Raw genomic sequence first — 17,772 nt, 5'->3', positions numbered from 1 at the left:
GGTCTCCCCGCAGTGGTTTACCTTTTTTGCAGACGTACATTCTGCCGGCAGTATGGCACTGCTCATGCCCGTGTATTACACGCATAATGTGATTCTTTTAGATATTTTTTTTAATTCTCCGCTCTGTTCAGAGCGGGGATGTGTATGAAAACGCTGCCCATATGCAATGTATTGTGTATGGATAGTGTATCATATGCAGCCCATACAAGTGTATAGGGCTCACACTCTATGTATGAAGAGAATAATGTTGAACACTGGGCTCAGGACAGAGCCTTGTGGTACCCCACTTGATACATTCTTCCACTTGGACGTGCAGCCATTTATGACCACTCTTTGAGTACGATCACTCAGCCAGTTGTAAATCCACGTAACAGTTGCCTTGTCAATCCCATATTTGGTCATTTTTTCAATAATTATAGCATGAGATACTTTGTCAAATGCTTTACTAAAGTCAAGATATACTATATCCACTGCATTTCCCTGATCAACCCAGTCAGTGATTCTACCATAAAAGGAAATTAGATTCGTCTGGCATGACTTGTTTGTTACAAACCCATGCTGACTCTGGTTAATTACTCTATTCTCATCCAAGTATTTGCATACATACTGTTTAATAATTTGTTCAAAGATTTTTCCCAGTGCAGGAGTCAGGCTCACAGGCCTTTCTGAAATCCAACCTTGAGGTCTGAGTCTTCTCAGGTCTTCCTTCCCTTTTTTATCCAAAATTCAAGGATACCATGATCACTGCCTCCTAAGGTCCCAGCCACCCTTACTTCCTCAACCATTTCCTCTCTGTTGGTGAGAGTTAGGTCCAATATGACAGATCACCTTGTTTTTTCTTCTACCTTTTGGAAAATAAAGTTGTCAGCAAGAGCGGATAAGAATTTGTTGGATCCATTACTTTTACCTGAGAGAGATTCCCAACAATGTCTGGATAGGTAAAATCTCCCATGATCACTATGTTATGCTTTTTTGAGAGCTTGGCCATCTGATGTAAAAAGAGTTCCTCCATATCTTCTGCTTGTCCAGGCGGCCTCTAGTAAATGCCTACAATGGTCTCCTTTCTGTTGTTCTCTCCTTGTATTCTTACCCAAACAGTTTCTACAGAACTCCCATGCTCTGAAGCTTGAATCTCTCTGGAGATGTATGCTTTTTCTATATACTAATCAGGCAGAAATCATTTGGAAAGTGGTATAGTCTTAACTGTGAACAAGTGGATCCTCTGAGATGTGTCTTTTTATGAAGATCTTTGAGGAAGGAGGAGCAGGGGGTTACTTTTTGCTTTCTATAATTAAGGCACAGGAATCATCCATCTTATGGGGCAGCATTGAGAAGGCCTGATAATTCTTTGGTAATAAATACTTTTTTTGATACTCAATGTGTTAAGGAACACAGTAGCCATACTTCTTAATGAAAAGTCGCCTGGGTTTGATGGTCTCCCAAATAATTTTTTTAAGGGCTACCAGGATATACTTCTGCCACACTTAGTAATAGAATCATAGAATGGTAGAGTTGGAAGGGACCTCCAGTGTCATCAGGTCCAACCCCCTGCTCAGTGCAGGATTCACCAAGTCATCCCAGAAAAATTATTAACAGTATTGAATGAGTCATTGCATGAAGGCATACTTCCACCAACAATGAGAAATGTTATGATTGTTTTAATTCCTAAACTTTGAAAGGATTTGTCTTTTCTTCATTTCTATCGTCCAATATCTTGATTGACAATTGATGCAAAATCTTGGCAAAGGTACTTGCGAATAGATTATTTTTAGTAATGACTCATTTAATACATGATGATCAGTATGGTTTCATGCCAAACAAATCAACTGTTATTAATTTAAGGAGGTTATATCTGAATCTTGAGGCAGATCATAGAGTTTGTGGGAGCAGGACTATTTTTTTCACTCAATGCTGTCAAAGCTTTTGACAGCGTTGAGAGGAATTTTTTGTGGACTGTTCTTCATAGGATGGGTTTTGGTGAGAAATTTGTGACAAGGGTTAAAATACTGTTTTCAATGCCAGGGGAAAGAGTGAGGTAAATGGTCATATTTCTGGATAGATGGTGTTAGAGAGGGGAACAAGGCAGGGGTGTCCCCTGTCCTCTGACTTGACAATCAAGCCCCTGCCTGGTTTGATAAGGCAATCACCTGATATAGTTGGATTGCAGTACAGAGAAATTGAGGAATGTATCTCACTATATGTATATTATCTGTTGTTGTATACAGGGGATGTGAGTAGATCAATGAATCCTATTGTGTCCATTTTTGATAGATTTTGTAAGATGTCCGATCTCACTATTTACTGGGGGAAATCTGTGATTCTTTCTTTAGATCTCTTGCCAGTGGACTATTCATTGGAACATATGCAATTACAAATAGTGAAGAAATTCAAATGTTTGGGAGTTGTGGTATCTTCTAAGCCTCAAGACTATGTTTCGTCCTTCTAATGATACGAAAATTTGAGAATAAGGTCAAGGCCTGGAATTGTTTCTCATTGTCAATAATTGGCAGGGGAAATCTTATTAAAATGGCTTTAATGCCACAACTCCTTTGTATACTTCAAAACTCTCTGATTTGGATTCCATCACAATACTTTTTTAAACTCCATATGATATTTAGGAGTTCATCCCTAAAATAGTCCAAGAGGATAATGGACGCCATCTTGAGTGTAACAATATTACATATCATAGTCACTGATTACTTCAGAAGGGTTGTTAACAAGTGATTATTCTGATTGCCAGACTTGGAGTCGAGAAGGAGCTTTTTCCCTAAAATGAGGAAAATTAGCTTCTACCTCAATGTTTTTTTGCCTTCCTCTGGATCAACAATGAAAGGGGTAATAGGCTTAACTGGCTGGACATATGTCTTTTTTCATTTTAAAATACTATGTTACTATGTTATATTATAATAAGAAATCTAGGATTAAATTGGAGACCATTCAAAGGGATAAACAGTCTGGAGGGTTGTCAATTCCAAATTTTTGGATATATTGTTTTGCGTCTCAATTGCAACAGTTCATGGGGTGGACAGAAAGAAATGGGGTGGGGTTGAATGGTCAATTAGTTTCTAAACTGACAGGTTGTAGCTTCCCAATACCAGTATGTGAGAGAGGGATGAAGGGAGGAAAAAAGGGATTATATACAAAAATTAATTTAATAAATTATGGAAAAATTTAAGTAGATTGTGCAACTAGATGGATTTACTATATACACCTCCCCCCTACTGGTGGAGCCCTAAATTGCCAGAGTATTTCGAGTTGGAGGGACTTTCACCACGGGAGAAGAGAAGGGTAATCTTTTCGGAACAGGTACATTCTGCTTCTGCCCTCACGGGAGAGTTGAGATACCTGCATGTACATTAGATGGTTAGCCGTTCCTGTAGAAATCTGTGGATTTGGCTCATACACAAGTTATGTGTGTGGCCAGCTTTATTCCTCTCTCATTTCTGCAAATTGACCTCTTCACAAGTCACTGAGCATGGACACAACACTTTCCTGTAGAAGTCATCACTTTTTATGTCCATGTGTCTACTGTAAAGCAAATTTCGGAACTGCTATTCACATCTCAAAGCAGCAGCTGAAACAAAATTGCTACTCCCATAAATGAAATATAGTAAAAAAAACTCTAAAATCAGAAAAAAAACAAATAATTTTGGGATCTTTTAATATGAAATACCTAATATCTAGCAAATACAAAGGTAGATTTGTACAGTTTCAAAGCTAAGTTGGAGGGTTTAAATTGCATCATGCTTCCTGAACTCTCCTCCTACAGCTGGGAGGATGTTTGTGGGCCGATGAGAGGACTGGTGATATAAATATTATTTCTACTATATTATAGGACTTGGATGGATTCACTAGTTAAACAAGATGCCTTGAGGTAGATGCCTGCCTTGCCAGATTTGCTTCCTTTGCTGGCACTGCTTTCAATACACCTTTCTTTACATGAGTAAACATTTCGGTGCTCACAGTAAAATAGCGCCAACTTTAAAATGTCACAGACGAATTACGTTGCTGATGTTTCTTGTGGGTTACTTGACTTTACACATATATCGAGTTTAAAACAGCTCGCCTTTACAGTGTCAACAACTCTAGAGAAGTACAATTTCTATTAAGAGTTAATTACTTCCAGGGTTGTTTTTATAGTTCTGACTCCCATAAACTCATGAATGGAAATTACTGTAAGGGTAAAGTTACAAGGGGCGGTAATGGTGCAGCAGATAAGACATAGCGGCAGCATAAAAATCAATACATTATTTGTGGTGCCTTAATGGGTTCGGCAGAGAGGCCACTGCCACCATTTAAGGGTGGTTTCACATCTGCACTGGAACCTCCATCAGAGATCTGGCACAAAAAACCGGGAGTAATAACTCTGCATGCAGCGCTTCTTCTTCCGGTATTTTGTGTTGGAAGGAAACCTCCGAACCTATCCTAACTCCATGTATGGTATCTCAGAGCCAACAGGAGCCACATACTAGCCTGGGTACATATCTGCGTTAGAACCTCCAGTCGGAGGTTCCATTGCAGATCCGGCATGAAGCGCTGCCTGCACTGGTTTTTCCTCCGGTAGAATACCGGGCAGCTGAGCGGAAACTGAATAGACTCAATTAGTTAACGGGGTCCTTTCAGCACTGTTCAGTTCCGTCATAAGACACAACTGTTCAGCCTGGGGATTGCCCTCTCCTTCTCCTTGAAAGGAGCAGGAAAACGAAATCTCCACTGCAGATGTGAAAGCAGCCTAAGAAGAAGTGTAATTTACAGTGCTGGCCTGGAAAGCTAAATACTATGATATGATTTGTTATACTTTTTCTTCAACCTTGTGGAGGTGACTGAAGATATATTCCAGGACCAGAGCAGTTCTATTTTTTGTTTTTTAAACTTGTTTTATTGAACAATAAAATTTACCATACAGTATACAAATGAATGAGAACTTTTGCATACACCACAAATACTTCCAGTTAGGGGTAGATTACATAGGCACTAGAGATGAGCGAGCACGCTCGTTTAGGGCAGATGCTCGATCGAGCATCGGTCTTGACGAGTAACTGATTACTCGACCGAGCACCATGAGGGGGGGGGGGGGGCGGCAGGGGGGAGAGTGAGAGAGATCGCTCTCTCTTCCCCCCCCCCTCGCTTTCCCCCCATTCCCCCCCCCCCCCCGCATGGTTCTCGGCCGAGTAATCAGTTACTTGACAAGACCGATGCTCGATTGAGCATCTGTCTTAAATGATCGTGCTCGCTCATCTCTAATAGGCACATTATCCACACTTGATACATAAGTACAGTACACTAGTGCATTAGATTCCTATAACAGTAGGGTCTGACAGTTGGCACCCATTTTACTGGGCATATCTAAGTGCAGCCCTATTCAATAGACCTTGAAGCAGATCCTGGCCAGGAGTTGTGCCTGACAAGCCGCACTACCTTCCCCATACCTTGTTGAACTTCCCCAGACACTTTCTATTTTTATAGACTATCTTTTCATATGGCAGGGTGTAATTAACATCGTTCTGCCACTTTGAGAGTGTTGGGGGATGCCTATCCATCCACCTTGCGAGCCAGAAACAGCACCTTAAAAAGAAATATCCGGTCATAAAACTGCCAGTTCTCCTCATCCAAAATTCCCAACAGACAGATGCCCGGGTCGAGTGGGACTGGCATATCCATTAGCTGGCTTAGAAATTCTGTGACCTCCCTCCAGTACATATAGACGTCAGGGCAGTTCCATATTAAGTGACTAAAAAGTGCGCCTGGCACCGATTACACTGGTTGGTGGGGACTCTGTTCATTTTATAAAGTCTAGTCTAGCAATATTACAAAAATAGAGACCAACTTTAACTTATGAAATATTCTTGACCCCCAGGTCTTCCCACTAGTGGGCTTCCCACTAGCTTATCTGAATGACCATTTCGCACGGCAATAGAGCACAAAAAGAAAAAGGAGAAGGGGAAAGAAAGTGAGGAAATTGAGGGAAGAAAAAAAGAGGGGGAGGGAAGAGGAGGGGAACGGCACCCACAGCGACCCCCAACAGTCTGGAGCACGTCAATCTCCGGGCATCAATATATGACCTGGGCCTGCCGACCCGGTGTTGGGCGTATATTAGATATTCTAAGCATAGAGTCCCAGTGGTACAACAGGGTAATTTGAACGTGTGTCCACTCAGCACATAACAGTCTCTCTGCCTGAAAGAAGAAGGTAGTTAAGTATATATTACAGTCCCTTGGTCGACGCCTGGTGGACAGCCACTCTTCAGCTTCAGACAGGGTGGAGAAGAAACGGGTGCTGTCACCATCTACTACTCGCAGTCGCCCTGGATATGCCATAGAGTATGGCAGCTGGAGATCTCTGAGTGGCCTCCTGATCCCAAAGAAAGATGCTCTCTGCTTTTGTAGGTCTGCTGAAAAGTCCGGGAAGATGGATATCGCAGTGTTGTTGTATCTAAGAGGGCCTCCTTTTCTGCCAGATTGTAGGATCACATTTCTATCGTGGGAATTAAGCAATTTCGCAAGCAGGGGTCTAGGAGGAGCACCCGGTATAGGCGGTTTCATGGGCACTCGGTGGACCCCCTCCACCACAAAGACCAGTGATAGGTAAGCATCTGGGAAAAGTTCACGCAGATACCGTTTCATGAACTCCTCAGGCCTCTGCCCCTCAGTGTGTTCTGGTTGTCCCACAACACAGAGATTATTCCGCCGTGAGTGATTTTCCAAGTCGTCCACCTTTTGCTTTCAGAATTCTGGGGATACGGTGTCGTCCAGCACAGAGATCCTGTCCTCCTTACCAGTGACCCAGTCTCGTAGATCTTGGAGGTCTTGTCTCAGTAGACTCACATCCAGCGCAATGTACTCCCTATGTCTTCAATGGGGCTAGCGCTCCTGCCGCCAGCCCCATTGGAAGCAAAGGGCGATAGCGCAGATTTTTCTTAGTGCTGCAAGACTTCAGTGAAAACATCGAAAGTGAGTATGAATCCATTGAAAATCATTGGTTTTATAATCCTGCATTTTCACTCGATCTCACATCACAAGAAAACATATCGCTAGTGGGTCGGAGCCCTTAACCTTTTCCAATCCACTGTCTGATGTCTAAAAACATTATGATTTAAGGCTGTACAGCTCCGATGTTAGAAGACGCCCGTCGGGGTTCTCTTACTGTATATTGCCAGTCTCTCTGCTGTCGGAGCCTATCCAACGTGTCACCTCATGCAATACTGGCTTTAGCCAGCAGATAGCACCGTTGTATAACAGCAGAAAAAGAGTAAGCCCTCTAGGAAAACCAGGATACAAATTGGATTGGAAAGGGTTAAAGTATTATATTTAAGCCCCTAGAAGATTTGAATTGACAGAGACTGCATTTCTACTTCATCAGTGGTACTGAAAGTTTTGAATATTTGCCAAATTCTGCTGTCGGCCACCAATGTTTTTATTACTCTGACATTCCTTACTGATTTAAGTTTTCCCACTCAGCTTCCACGCCATCAGGTGAGGTTTGTGAAGGTCTGGGTTGAGCAGTCCTCTCTGGGATAGCAGGTCTTGTTGCATCTCCTACTTGATAGAGAAAGTATGAGGGAAAACCATGCTATGCAAGGCTAAAATAGTATGACTAGGATAGCTTCTACCTGTTTATCCAATATTTTCCTGACTATCTTCTAAGTCAGTGGTGGAGGGGGAAAGTTATACAATAGTTCCAGGTGATTTACAATCCATCTATTGCCCATGAGTGCCCCTAATGGAAGAGGGAACAGAAGACTTTCAACTTGGCATTGTCCTGAGGGGCCATGACATCTATGTCGGGAAGACTGAATGTATCTATGTACTGTTTCAATATTATTGGATTTAGATTCCATTCCCCTGGATGGAGAAAGTTGTGACTGGTGCAGTCTACTGTTACACTGAGTTGATCCTGAGTGTGTACAGCTGAAATCTGTATCGGATGGCGTTCTGCCCAGGACATTATGCTCCTGTGTTCAATAAACAGCAATGGACCCCTGGTTGTCCCCTGTTTGACTCGAATCTGGTAATCAGAATAATCCCTTGATCAACAACCCTTTTGAAGATATTAATGATTATAAGATATTATAATTAGAGATGAGCGAACGTACTCGTCCGAGCTTGATACTCGTTCGAGTATTAGCGTGTTCGAGATGCTCGTTACTCGTGACGAGTACCATGCGATGTTCGAGTTACTTTCACTTTCATCTCTGAGACGTTAGCGCGCTTTTCTGGCCAATAGAAAGACAGGGAAGGCATTACAACTTCCCCCTGCGACGTTCAAGCCCTATACCACCCCCCTACAGTGAGTGGCTGGGGAGATCAGGTGTCACCCGAGTATAAAAATCGGCCCCTCCCGCGGCTCGCCACAGATGCTTTCTGACATACTTTAGGGAAAGTGCTGTCTTGGTGGAGTTGCTATAGGGAGAGTGTTAGGAGTATTTTAGGCTTCAAGAACCCCAACGGTCCTTCTTAGGGCCACATCTAACCGTGTGCAGTACTGTGGAGGCTGCTTTTTGCAATGTTGCACTTTTTTTTTTTTTGTATATCGGCCGTGCAGAGCATTGCGCCCTGCAGTAATACTCCAGGGCCACAAGTGGTGGTTAGGCAGGGACAGAAGACATATATTGTGAGGCAGGGACAGAACACATATATTGTGAGGCAGGGACAGAAGACATATTATTTATTGAATATAGGCAGTGTGCCTTTGCAAAAACATTTGGGGAAAAAAATCTATTTGGGCTGCCTGTGACTGTCCTCAGTGTTCTAGGTCTGTGCTGGGTGTAGTAGTCCTCCTAATTCATACGCAGCCAGCTAAGTGTTACAGCAGGCTTGCGCAAAATTATTTCCTGGCGTTCCGTAAGCGAAGTCAGCCTCCAACCACAGGCCAATAAGCGGCACATTTAATTACAGCATTCTGTTTCTGCACTACTGGTAATACACCATGCTGAGGGGTAGGGGTAGGCCTATAGGACGTGGACGCGGGCGAGGACGCGGAGGCCCAAGTCAGGGTGTGGGCACAGGCCGAGCCAGTGTGGTGGCCAGGGGTAGAGGCAGGGCCAGACCGAATAATCCACCAACTGTTTCCCAAAGCGCCCCCTCGCGCCATGCCACCCTGCAGAGGTCAAGGTGCTCTACGGTGTGGCAGTTTTTCACAGAGTTTTTCACGCCTGACAACCGACGAACAGTGGTGTGCAACCTTTGTCGCGCCAAGATCAGCTGGGGAGGCACCACCACCAGCATGCGCAGGCATATGATGGCCAAGCACCCCACAAGGTGGGACGAAGGCCGTTCACCGTCTCCGGTTTGCACCACTGCCTCTCCCCCTGTGCCCCGACCTGCCACTGAGATCCAACCCCCCTCTGAGGACACAGGCACTACTGTCTCCTGGCCTGCACCCACACCCTCACCTCCGCTGTCCTCAGCCCCATCCAGCAATGTCTCTCAGCGCAGCGTCCAGACGTCACTAGCGCCACTGTTTGAGCGCAAGCGTAAGTACGCCGCCACGCACCCGCACGCTCAAGCGTTAAACGTGCACATTGCCAAATTGATCAGCCTGGAGATGCTGCCGTATAGGCTTGTGGAAACGGAGGCTTTCAAAAGCATGATGGCGGCGGCCCCGCGCTACTCGGTTCCCAGTTGCCACTACTTTTCCCGATGTGCCGTCCCAGCCCTGCACGACCACGTCTCCCGCAACATTGTACGCGCCCTCACCAACGCGGTTACTGCCAAGGTCCACTTAAAAACAGACACGTGGACAAGCACAGGCGGGCAGGGCCACTATATCTCCCTGGCGGCACATTGGGTGAATTTAGTGGAGGCTGGGACAGAGTCAGAGCCTGGGACCGCTCACGTCCTACCCACCCCCCGAATTGCGTGCCCCAGCTCGGTGGTGGTATCTGCGGCGGTGTATGCTTCCTCCACTAAACCACCCTCCTCCTCCTCCTACGCAACCTCTGTCTCGCAATCAAGATGTGTCAGCAGCAGCACGTCGCCAGCAGTCGGTGTCGCGCGGCACGGCAGCACAGCGGTGGGCAAGCGTCAGCAGGCCGTGCTGAAACTACTCAGCTTAGGAGAGAAGAGGCACACGGCCCACGAACTGCTGCAGGGTCTGACAGAGCAGACCGACCGCTGGCTTGCGCCGCTGAGCCTCCAACCGGGCATGGTCGTGTGTGACAACGGCCGTAATCTGGTGGAGACTCTGCAGCTCGGCAGCCTCACGCACGTGCCATGCCTGGCCCATGTCTTTAATTTGGTGGTTCAGCGCTTTCTGAAAAGCTACCCACACTTGTCATACCTGCTTGGAGAGGTGCGCCGGGTCAGCGCACATTTCCGCAACTCCAAGACGGACGCTGCCACCCTGCGGACCCTGCAACATCGGTTTCATCTGCCAGTGCACCGATTGCTGTGCGACGTGCCCACACAGTGGAACTCTACGCTCCACATGTTGGCCAGGCTCTATGAGCAGCGTAGAGCTATTGCGGAATACCAACTCCAACATGGGCGGCGTAGTGAGAGTCAGCCTCCTCAATTCTTTACAGAAGAGTGGGCCTGGTTGGCAGACATCTGCCAGGTCCTTGGAAACTTTGAGGAGTCTACCCAGATGCTGAGCGGGGATGCTGCAATCATTAGCGTCACCATTCCTCTTCTATGCCTCTTGAGAAGTTCCCTGCAAAGCATAAAGGCAGACGCTTTGCACTCGGAAACAGAGGCGGGGGAAGACAGTATGTCGCTGGATAGTCAGAGCACCCTCATGTCTATATCTCAGCGCGTTGAGGAGGAGGAGGGGGAGGAGCATGAGGAGGAGGGGGAAGAGACAGCTTGGCCCGCTGCTGAGGGTACACATGCTGCTTGCCTGTCATCCTTTCAGCGTGTATGGCCAGAGGAGGAGGAGGATCCTGAAAGTGATCTTCCTAGTGAGGACAGCCATGTGTTGCGTACAGGTACCCTGGCACACATGGCTGACTTCATGTTAGGATGCCTTTCTCGTGACCCTCGCGTTACATGCATTCTGGCCACTACGGATTACTGGGTGTACACACTGCTCGACCCACGGTATAAGGAGAACCTTTCCACTCTCATTCCCGAAGAGGAAAGGGGTTCGAGAATGATGCTATACCACAGGGCACTGGTGGACAAACTGATGGTAAACTTCCCATCCGACAGCGCTAGTGGCCGAAGGCGCAGTTCCGAGGTCCAGGTAGCAGGGGAGGCGCAGAGATCAGGCAGCATGTACAGCGCAGGCAGGGGACCATTATCCAAGGCCTTTGCCAGCTTTCTGGCTCCTCAGCAAGACTGTGTCACCGCTCCCCAGTCAAGGCTGAGTTGGCGGGAGCACTGTAAAAGGATGGTCAGGGAGTACGTAGCCGATCGCACGACCGTCCTCGGTGACGCCTCTGCCCCCTACAACTACTGGGTGTCGAAGCTGGACACGTGGCCTGAACGCGCGCTGTATGCCCTGGAGGTGCTTGCTTGTCCTGCGGCTAGCGTTTTGTCAGAGAGTGTGTTTAGTGTGGCTGGGGGAATCATCACGGATAAGCGTACCCACCTGTCAACCGACAGTGCTGACAGGCTCAAGATGAACAAAGCCTGGATTTCACCAGACTTCTCTTCTCCACCAGCGGACAGCAGCGATACCTAAGCAATACGTAGGCTGCACCCGTGGATGGAAGCATCGTTCTCTATCACCATCAAAAACGGGGACCTTTTTGCTTCATCAATCTGTGTATAATATTCCTCCTCCTCCTCCTGCTCCTCCTCCTGAAACCTCACATAATCACGACGAACGGGCAATTTTTCTTAGGCCCACAAGGCTCAGTCATATAATTTTTCTAAACAATTTTTATACGTTTCAATGCTCATTAAAGCGTTGAAACTTTCACCTCAACCAATTTTTATTTTAACTGGGCTGCCTCCAGGCCTAGTTACCAATTAAGCCACATTAACCAAAGCGATTATTGGGTTTCACCTGCCCTCTTGGTTGGGCATGGGCAATTTTTCTGAGGTACATTAGTACTGTTGGTACACCAATTTTTGGGGGCCCTTGCCTACAGTGTAATCAAATTAATTTTTAGCCCACCTGCATTACAGCTGACGTTACATCAGCTGTGCTGGGCACTGCAATGGGATATATTTATGTACCGCCGGTGGCTTCCTGGCACCCACCCATGCTGTCGGTCCACACGGAGTTGTAACTGCATGTGTCCACTTCTAAAGAACCCCAGTCTGACTGGGGCATGCAGTGTAGCTCCTATTCAGAAATTTATTCATCATCTCTTGTAGTCTAACATCTACCGTGTCGCCGTGTGCGATGCGGCGCACACAAAGAAATTGGCTCCACGGCAAGGATTTGATAGTGGAAAGAGGATGGTCATTACCAAATTGTAGGAGCCTATTGCGGTCTGTAACGTTCGTAAAAAGATCAGTACGCAGTGTATTGTCCCTCTTGATGACAAGGGTATCCAAAAATTGGATTTCCGTATATGAATAGTACAAAGTAAATTGGAGTTCGGGATATATGGAATTGAGAAAGGAATGAAATTCCTGTAGTTCATCAAGGGTCCCATCCCATAAGAGGAAGATGTCGTCTATGTATCGCCACCAGCACCTAAGATGGGTGCTGTAGGCAGATACATAGACGAACATCTCCTCGAAGGCGCGCATATACATGTTGGCATAACTTGGTGCCATATTTGAGCCCATTGCTGTGCCCTGCCGCCGCCGGTAGTACACCCCCACAAACACAAAATAGTTGTTTACGAGGATGTACTCCAGCAGCGACAGGGCAAAACCAATGCACTCCGGATGCAACTCAGAATCCATCAGGAAGCTTCTAACCGCTGTCAGTCCCTTAGAGTGTACGATGGACGTGTACAATGCGGTGACGTCCAATGAGGCTAGTATGGTACAGTTGGTGACAGTTAGTGGAGCAATTTTGCATAGAAAGTCCGTGGTGTCTTTGATATACGAACCAGCACCTTCAGCAAACCTTATTAAGATCCTATCAAGGAACCTTGCAATGTTGCTGAAAATAGAGTTGCACCCCGAGACTATGGGGCGTCCTGGAGGATTTAACAAATCTTTGCGTATTTTTGGTAACACATATAATGTTGGTATAATTGGGTGCGGAATATCAAAGAATTTCACCATACTTTCATCAATAATGCCACCAATGAGTGCCTCATTATACATTATCCTCAATTGTGTTTGAAATTTCATTGTGGGATCAAAATGTAGCTTCTCATAAACATCTATATTACCAAGTTGTTTTTGGATTTCTTCAACATACTTAGTAGCATCCATTATGACGATCGCGCCCCCCTTATCTGCGGGTTTTATTGTAAGGGTTTGGTCAGTAGATAGATTTTTGATTGCTTCCAGCTCCAATTTACTCATATTTTGGTGTTTTTCTTTAGGGCGCCTTAACATCTTATGTCTCAATTTTTCCACATCCCTTAATACCTGATCCGCAAATACCTCCACATGATGATTGGATGCAGGAGGTTGAAAGTTGCTTTTGTTGTGCAGACCAACATCCACCAGGGAAAAGCCCCCACGGGAGTTGGTCTGCGCAACAGTAGCAGTACACACACCAGAATTCTGTACCGAGAAAAAATCCTTTAACCTAAGGCTTCTGAAGAAGCAATGCAAGTCTAGGTTAAGTTCAAACCAGTTCATGGTCACTGTAGGGCAAAATGACAACCCTTTAGATAAAGCCATAATCTCTATAGGTGATAACCTCTTAGAAGAGATATTTACCATGATCTCTGAGTTCGCTATTTCCTGAGGTCAGGAGGTGGCAGACGCTTTGTCGCTCTCGTTGTTATTGTCCCCGGATTTCTTGAGGGTCCTATGATGTTTCTGCCCACCTCTCCGCTTTCGCCAGCTGGAACTCCCTTTCTCTTGGTGCTCATCGTTGTTGCGTGCCCTAAAAAAGAAGAGGAAGAAGACAACCCGGAGCCACTTGCTTCATAGTCATTTTTGCATGATTCATCAGTTGAACAGGAATCTCTAGATGAAAAACCAAAACGAGCCTGACTTGGAGGTGCTCGCCGCCATCGTCTACGTTGTTTAGATGTAGACTCATAAGAGTCATTCATTCTGGTTTTAACTTTTTGCCAGTTAAATACCTGGCCTCAGCTATAGTCCTCCATATCTCGGAACCACTTGGTTCTCTTTACATCTTCCAGACTCTCCTGATGTTGTTGAAAAATGTGTTGCTTTCTATCAATATGAATATTCCAATCAGTTTCAGACATGATGTTTATTATTTCTTTTTCAATCTGGTCAATCTGCTCATGCAATTTCTCCATCTCCAGTTGCAAAATCTCCACATTCAAAATCATGATGTCGAATGCGAACTTGTTTACAATTTTTTCAAACTTGGCACAGAAAGTTTTATTATCGGCCATAAGTGTCGGTCGGATATGTGGACGTAGTCCTCTAGGTATGCGACCAACCTTGTGATATTCACATAGAGTAGTGATGTGTAACTGCAGGGAGATTTGCTTCTTTTTTTCAGACTCCCACTTGCGGAGTAACATATCTTTAGACAATACGCCCAGAAAGGCACCATTACGTCCAGCTTTAACAAGAATATTTGACAACTTCATTATCTGGAGCAATCTCCTTGAGACCGTTGAAGAGGCTAAGGCTCAGGAAAAAAATTTAATGACATACAGAGATTTTTTTAGGATCTCCTTTCTAATGAATCTTGCGTCAGATGGATCAGCCAAATAGGTATACATCTAGTCATCGGTACTGACGCTAAAGCTACTGTACAGTACCTTATATGCTGCAACTGATGAGGCATATGACTTTTTTAGGCTATCTGTTTTCCTAGCCATTTGACCTTGAAGCAAAGAAAATGCTTATGTGAGGAACATGGAATTTTTAGACAGTTTGCAGCTGACAAATTGACTTGAGGGACCATGTCTGCGTATAGTGCAGTAACTTAAATTTGAGACAAGTCATATAATTTTTCAGGTTGGGCGCAGTCATGATGGAGCCATTTTGAGTTCAGGGGGTATCTAGGGAGACAGTTTTTGGAAAGTAAAACAGTCTATCCTTTTTAGGTTTTTATCAGATTCTACTCTGTATTGTTCCCTGATATATTTATACATAGTTATTAGGTCACCACTCAGCCATCTTTTTTCTAAACTAAATAATCCCAATTTTTATGACCTCTCTGTGTATTGTAGTCCGCCCATTCTATTTATTACTTTAGTTGCTTGCCTTTGTACCCGCTCAAGCTCTGATATGTCCTTGTTGAGTACCGGAGCCCAAAACTGGCCACAATATTCCATGTGTGGTCTGAGCAGTGACTTGTAAAGAGGAAGAACAATGTTCTCATTATGTGCCCTTACACTTTTGATGCCCTCATGATCCTATTTGACTTGGCAGCAGCTGCCTGACACTAGTTTCTCATGTTAAGATTAAAGTTAACTAAAACCCCCAAGTCCTTCTCCATGTCAGTGTTCCCCAGTGGTTTCCCATTTAGTGTGTAATGGTGACATGTATTTCTTCTGTCCATGCGCAGAACCTTACATTTATCAGTGTTAAACCTCATTTGACACTTTTCTGCCCCCAACCTATCCAGATCCATTTGCACCCATATTCTGTCCTCTCTTGTGTTAATTACTTTGAATAGTTTTGCATCTTCTGCAAATATTGATATTGTGCTGTGCAATCCTTCTACATTTAGAGACATCTAGACCGGATGAAGCTGCTATTATACATAGATCTCTATTGGCGGTGAAGTGCAGCCTGTTAGTAAAATGGATACAGCCAGTGGCCCCGCGATATCTGAGATCATTCCCCAGCTGAAAGCGTTGCTGGCCATTGATAGGCTAGACGCAGAACGCCATAAAGAGGAATGCACAGATAAATTATTTTCTAAATGGTGCCAGTTTATTGTCGCACATCTGTGCAGACAGGAGATTATTCATTTGGTCACGCCATTTAAACATACAACATGGTACTATAGAGAATCCTCAGCGGGCACATTCGGATCACTCGGCATCAGCGTATGAGCCTTACTCCGACAGGCTTTGTACAATCAATTACTATAGGGAGACAATGACTGATATAACACAAGGCACTGGTTAGTTTGGTGTTAATATTATTTTAGTTCTGTTATATAATTTCTTTCAACCTTAAAGATATCACATTCAACCAAATAAGCTAAAGACTATAGGTATACAGCCAGGGAAAATGAACGATCATCTCCTTTATTATACATTGTTATGTTTTGGATATAATTGGTCTAGTTGGCAGCTTTTAAGCTACCTATCTTCTTTTCTGTCTATGGACTGGCAGGGGGCACATCTTAGCTATTCCTCCCCCATCAGTCTTCTTACCACATTTTCTCCCCACCGATTTTCTCCTGGCTCCTCCAGTCCCCCGGGTCACATCACCTCCAGCCAGCCAGATCCTCTTCTGCCTGTTTTGGAACATCCATTCTCAGCATTCTCCTTCTGGCAGGTAAGTGTACATTACATCACTCGTGACGTAGCATTCACTGCCTAGCAGGGAATGCTGGGCTATTGTCGAGACTGCTCATCCATGCTGTCTCACCGCGAGTGTTCATATACTATTGTCGTGAGACAGCGTGTATGAGCAATCTTGGCAATAGCGCGGTATAGGAGTCGGCATTCCCTGCTAGGCAGAGAACGCTACGTCACTAGTAACGTAGCTGTTACCATGCGGCAGTTGCTGGTCCTCCCAGGGCGGCGGTGTGTGGGGTCCCACGGTCAGGGCGCGTCCCCCCAGCTTGTTGTCCGTCTGCGTGGTGCTGGTGGTGCGCGGCACTGCGCGCGTGCACCTGTGAGTGCAGCTGCCATGCACGAGCTCCCTGTTATTATGTTTTGTTGGGAGTTGGGCAGAGGCTTTTGTTTAAAGGTCGGGCAGAGACTTGCAATCACTGCCAGTTATTGGTTTCCCTCAGTGTGCTAGCTAGTCTGCCTCTGTTGGTCTCCTGCTTCTGTCAGCGTGTCTGCTATACTTTGCTATTATCTGCCAGGTTTTTCCATCTGCCTCAGTTCTGCTTAGTATTGTTCATGTTGGTTATTTACATCTGCCTTTTCTGTTGGTGTCCTACCCTTTTCTTCCAGGTATGCCAGCGTCCCTTTTTCGGTCCCTAGTGAAAGTAGGGTATCAAGGGTAGTATACTGTAACATAATAACTGGTCCTTAAAATTGCTCTCCAATGGAGGCCATGAGTGCCCTCGCAAGTCAGTTTTAGTGGTCGTGATCCAAGAGCTGTCCGGTCGTATTGTGGCCCAGGAGCAGGGGGAGTTAGTGCATGTTACTGCCGCCCCTTCTATTCCTGAGCCCAAGTGTCCGCTTCCTGAGGTATTTTCAGGGGAGAGGAGCAAGATTTTTGTTTTTCAGCAGGCATGTAGATTGTATTTTCGGATGCGGCCCCGCTCCTCCAGCTTGCCTGCAGTCAGTTGATTTGTTTTTTCGGGAACTTGGAGGTATTTTTGATGAGCCGCACCATGCAGGGTTGGCGGTATCTCATCTCATGTCTCTACGTCAGGGGCAGCAGTGGGTAGAGGGCTATTGCTCTAAATTTACACTATATGCAGGTGAAACCTCTTGGAATGATAGCGCCCTTAAAGATGTGTTTTTGTTGGGTCTGTCTGACGCTGTTAAGGATCTACTCATTTCTCATCCCGCTCCCGTGACATTCAATGATGCGATGGAATTGGCGGTACATCGGCAAACCATCGATGGAATTGGGGGCTTTTGATGTTTGATTATTTGGTTTCCCGTGTACTGCGGCCAGCTGA

The 17,772-nt window shown here is 45.5% G+C and overlaps 1 protein-coding gene across 1 annotated transcript in view; it reads right to left on the bottom strand.

Moving 5' to 3' along the window:
• Window positions 1–13,742, bottom strand: part of LOC136578646 (collagen alpha-1(XXI) chain-like) — a 116,728-nt gene extending 102,986 nt beyond the window's left edge. The window contains exon 1 of the mRNA XM_066578838.1: window positions 12,589–13,742. Coding sequence (XP_066434935.1) covers window positions 12,589–13,742 — 1,154 coding nt within the window. The remainder of the gene's footprint in view (window positions 1–12,588) is intronic.
• Between the last annotated feature and the right edge of the window lie 4,030 nt (window positions 13,743–17,772).

The sequence above is a fragment of the Eleutherodactylus coqui genome, chromosome 9 (assembly GCF_035609145.1).
Source record: "Eleutherodactylus coqui strain aEleCoq1 chromosome 9, aEleCoq1.hap1, whole genome shotgun sequence".
In the NCBI taxonomy this organism is placed as follows: Eukaryota; Metazoa; Chordata; class Amphibia; order Anura; family Eleutherodactylidae; genus Eleutherodactylus; species Eleutherodactylus coqui.
The sequence above is the reverse complement of the archived record's forward strand: the minus strand, read 5'-3'. Positions and strand labels throughout refer to the sequence as shown.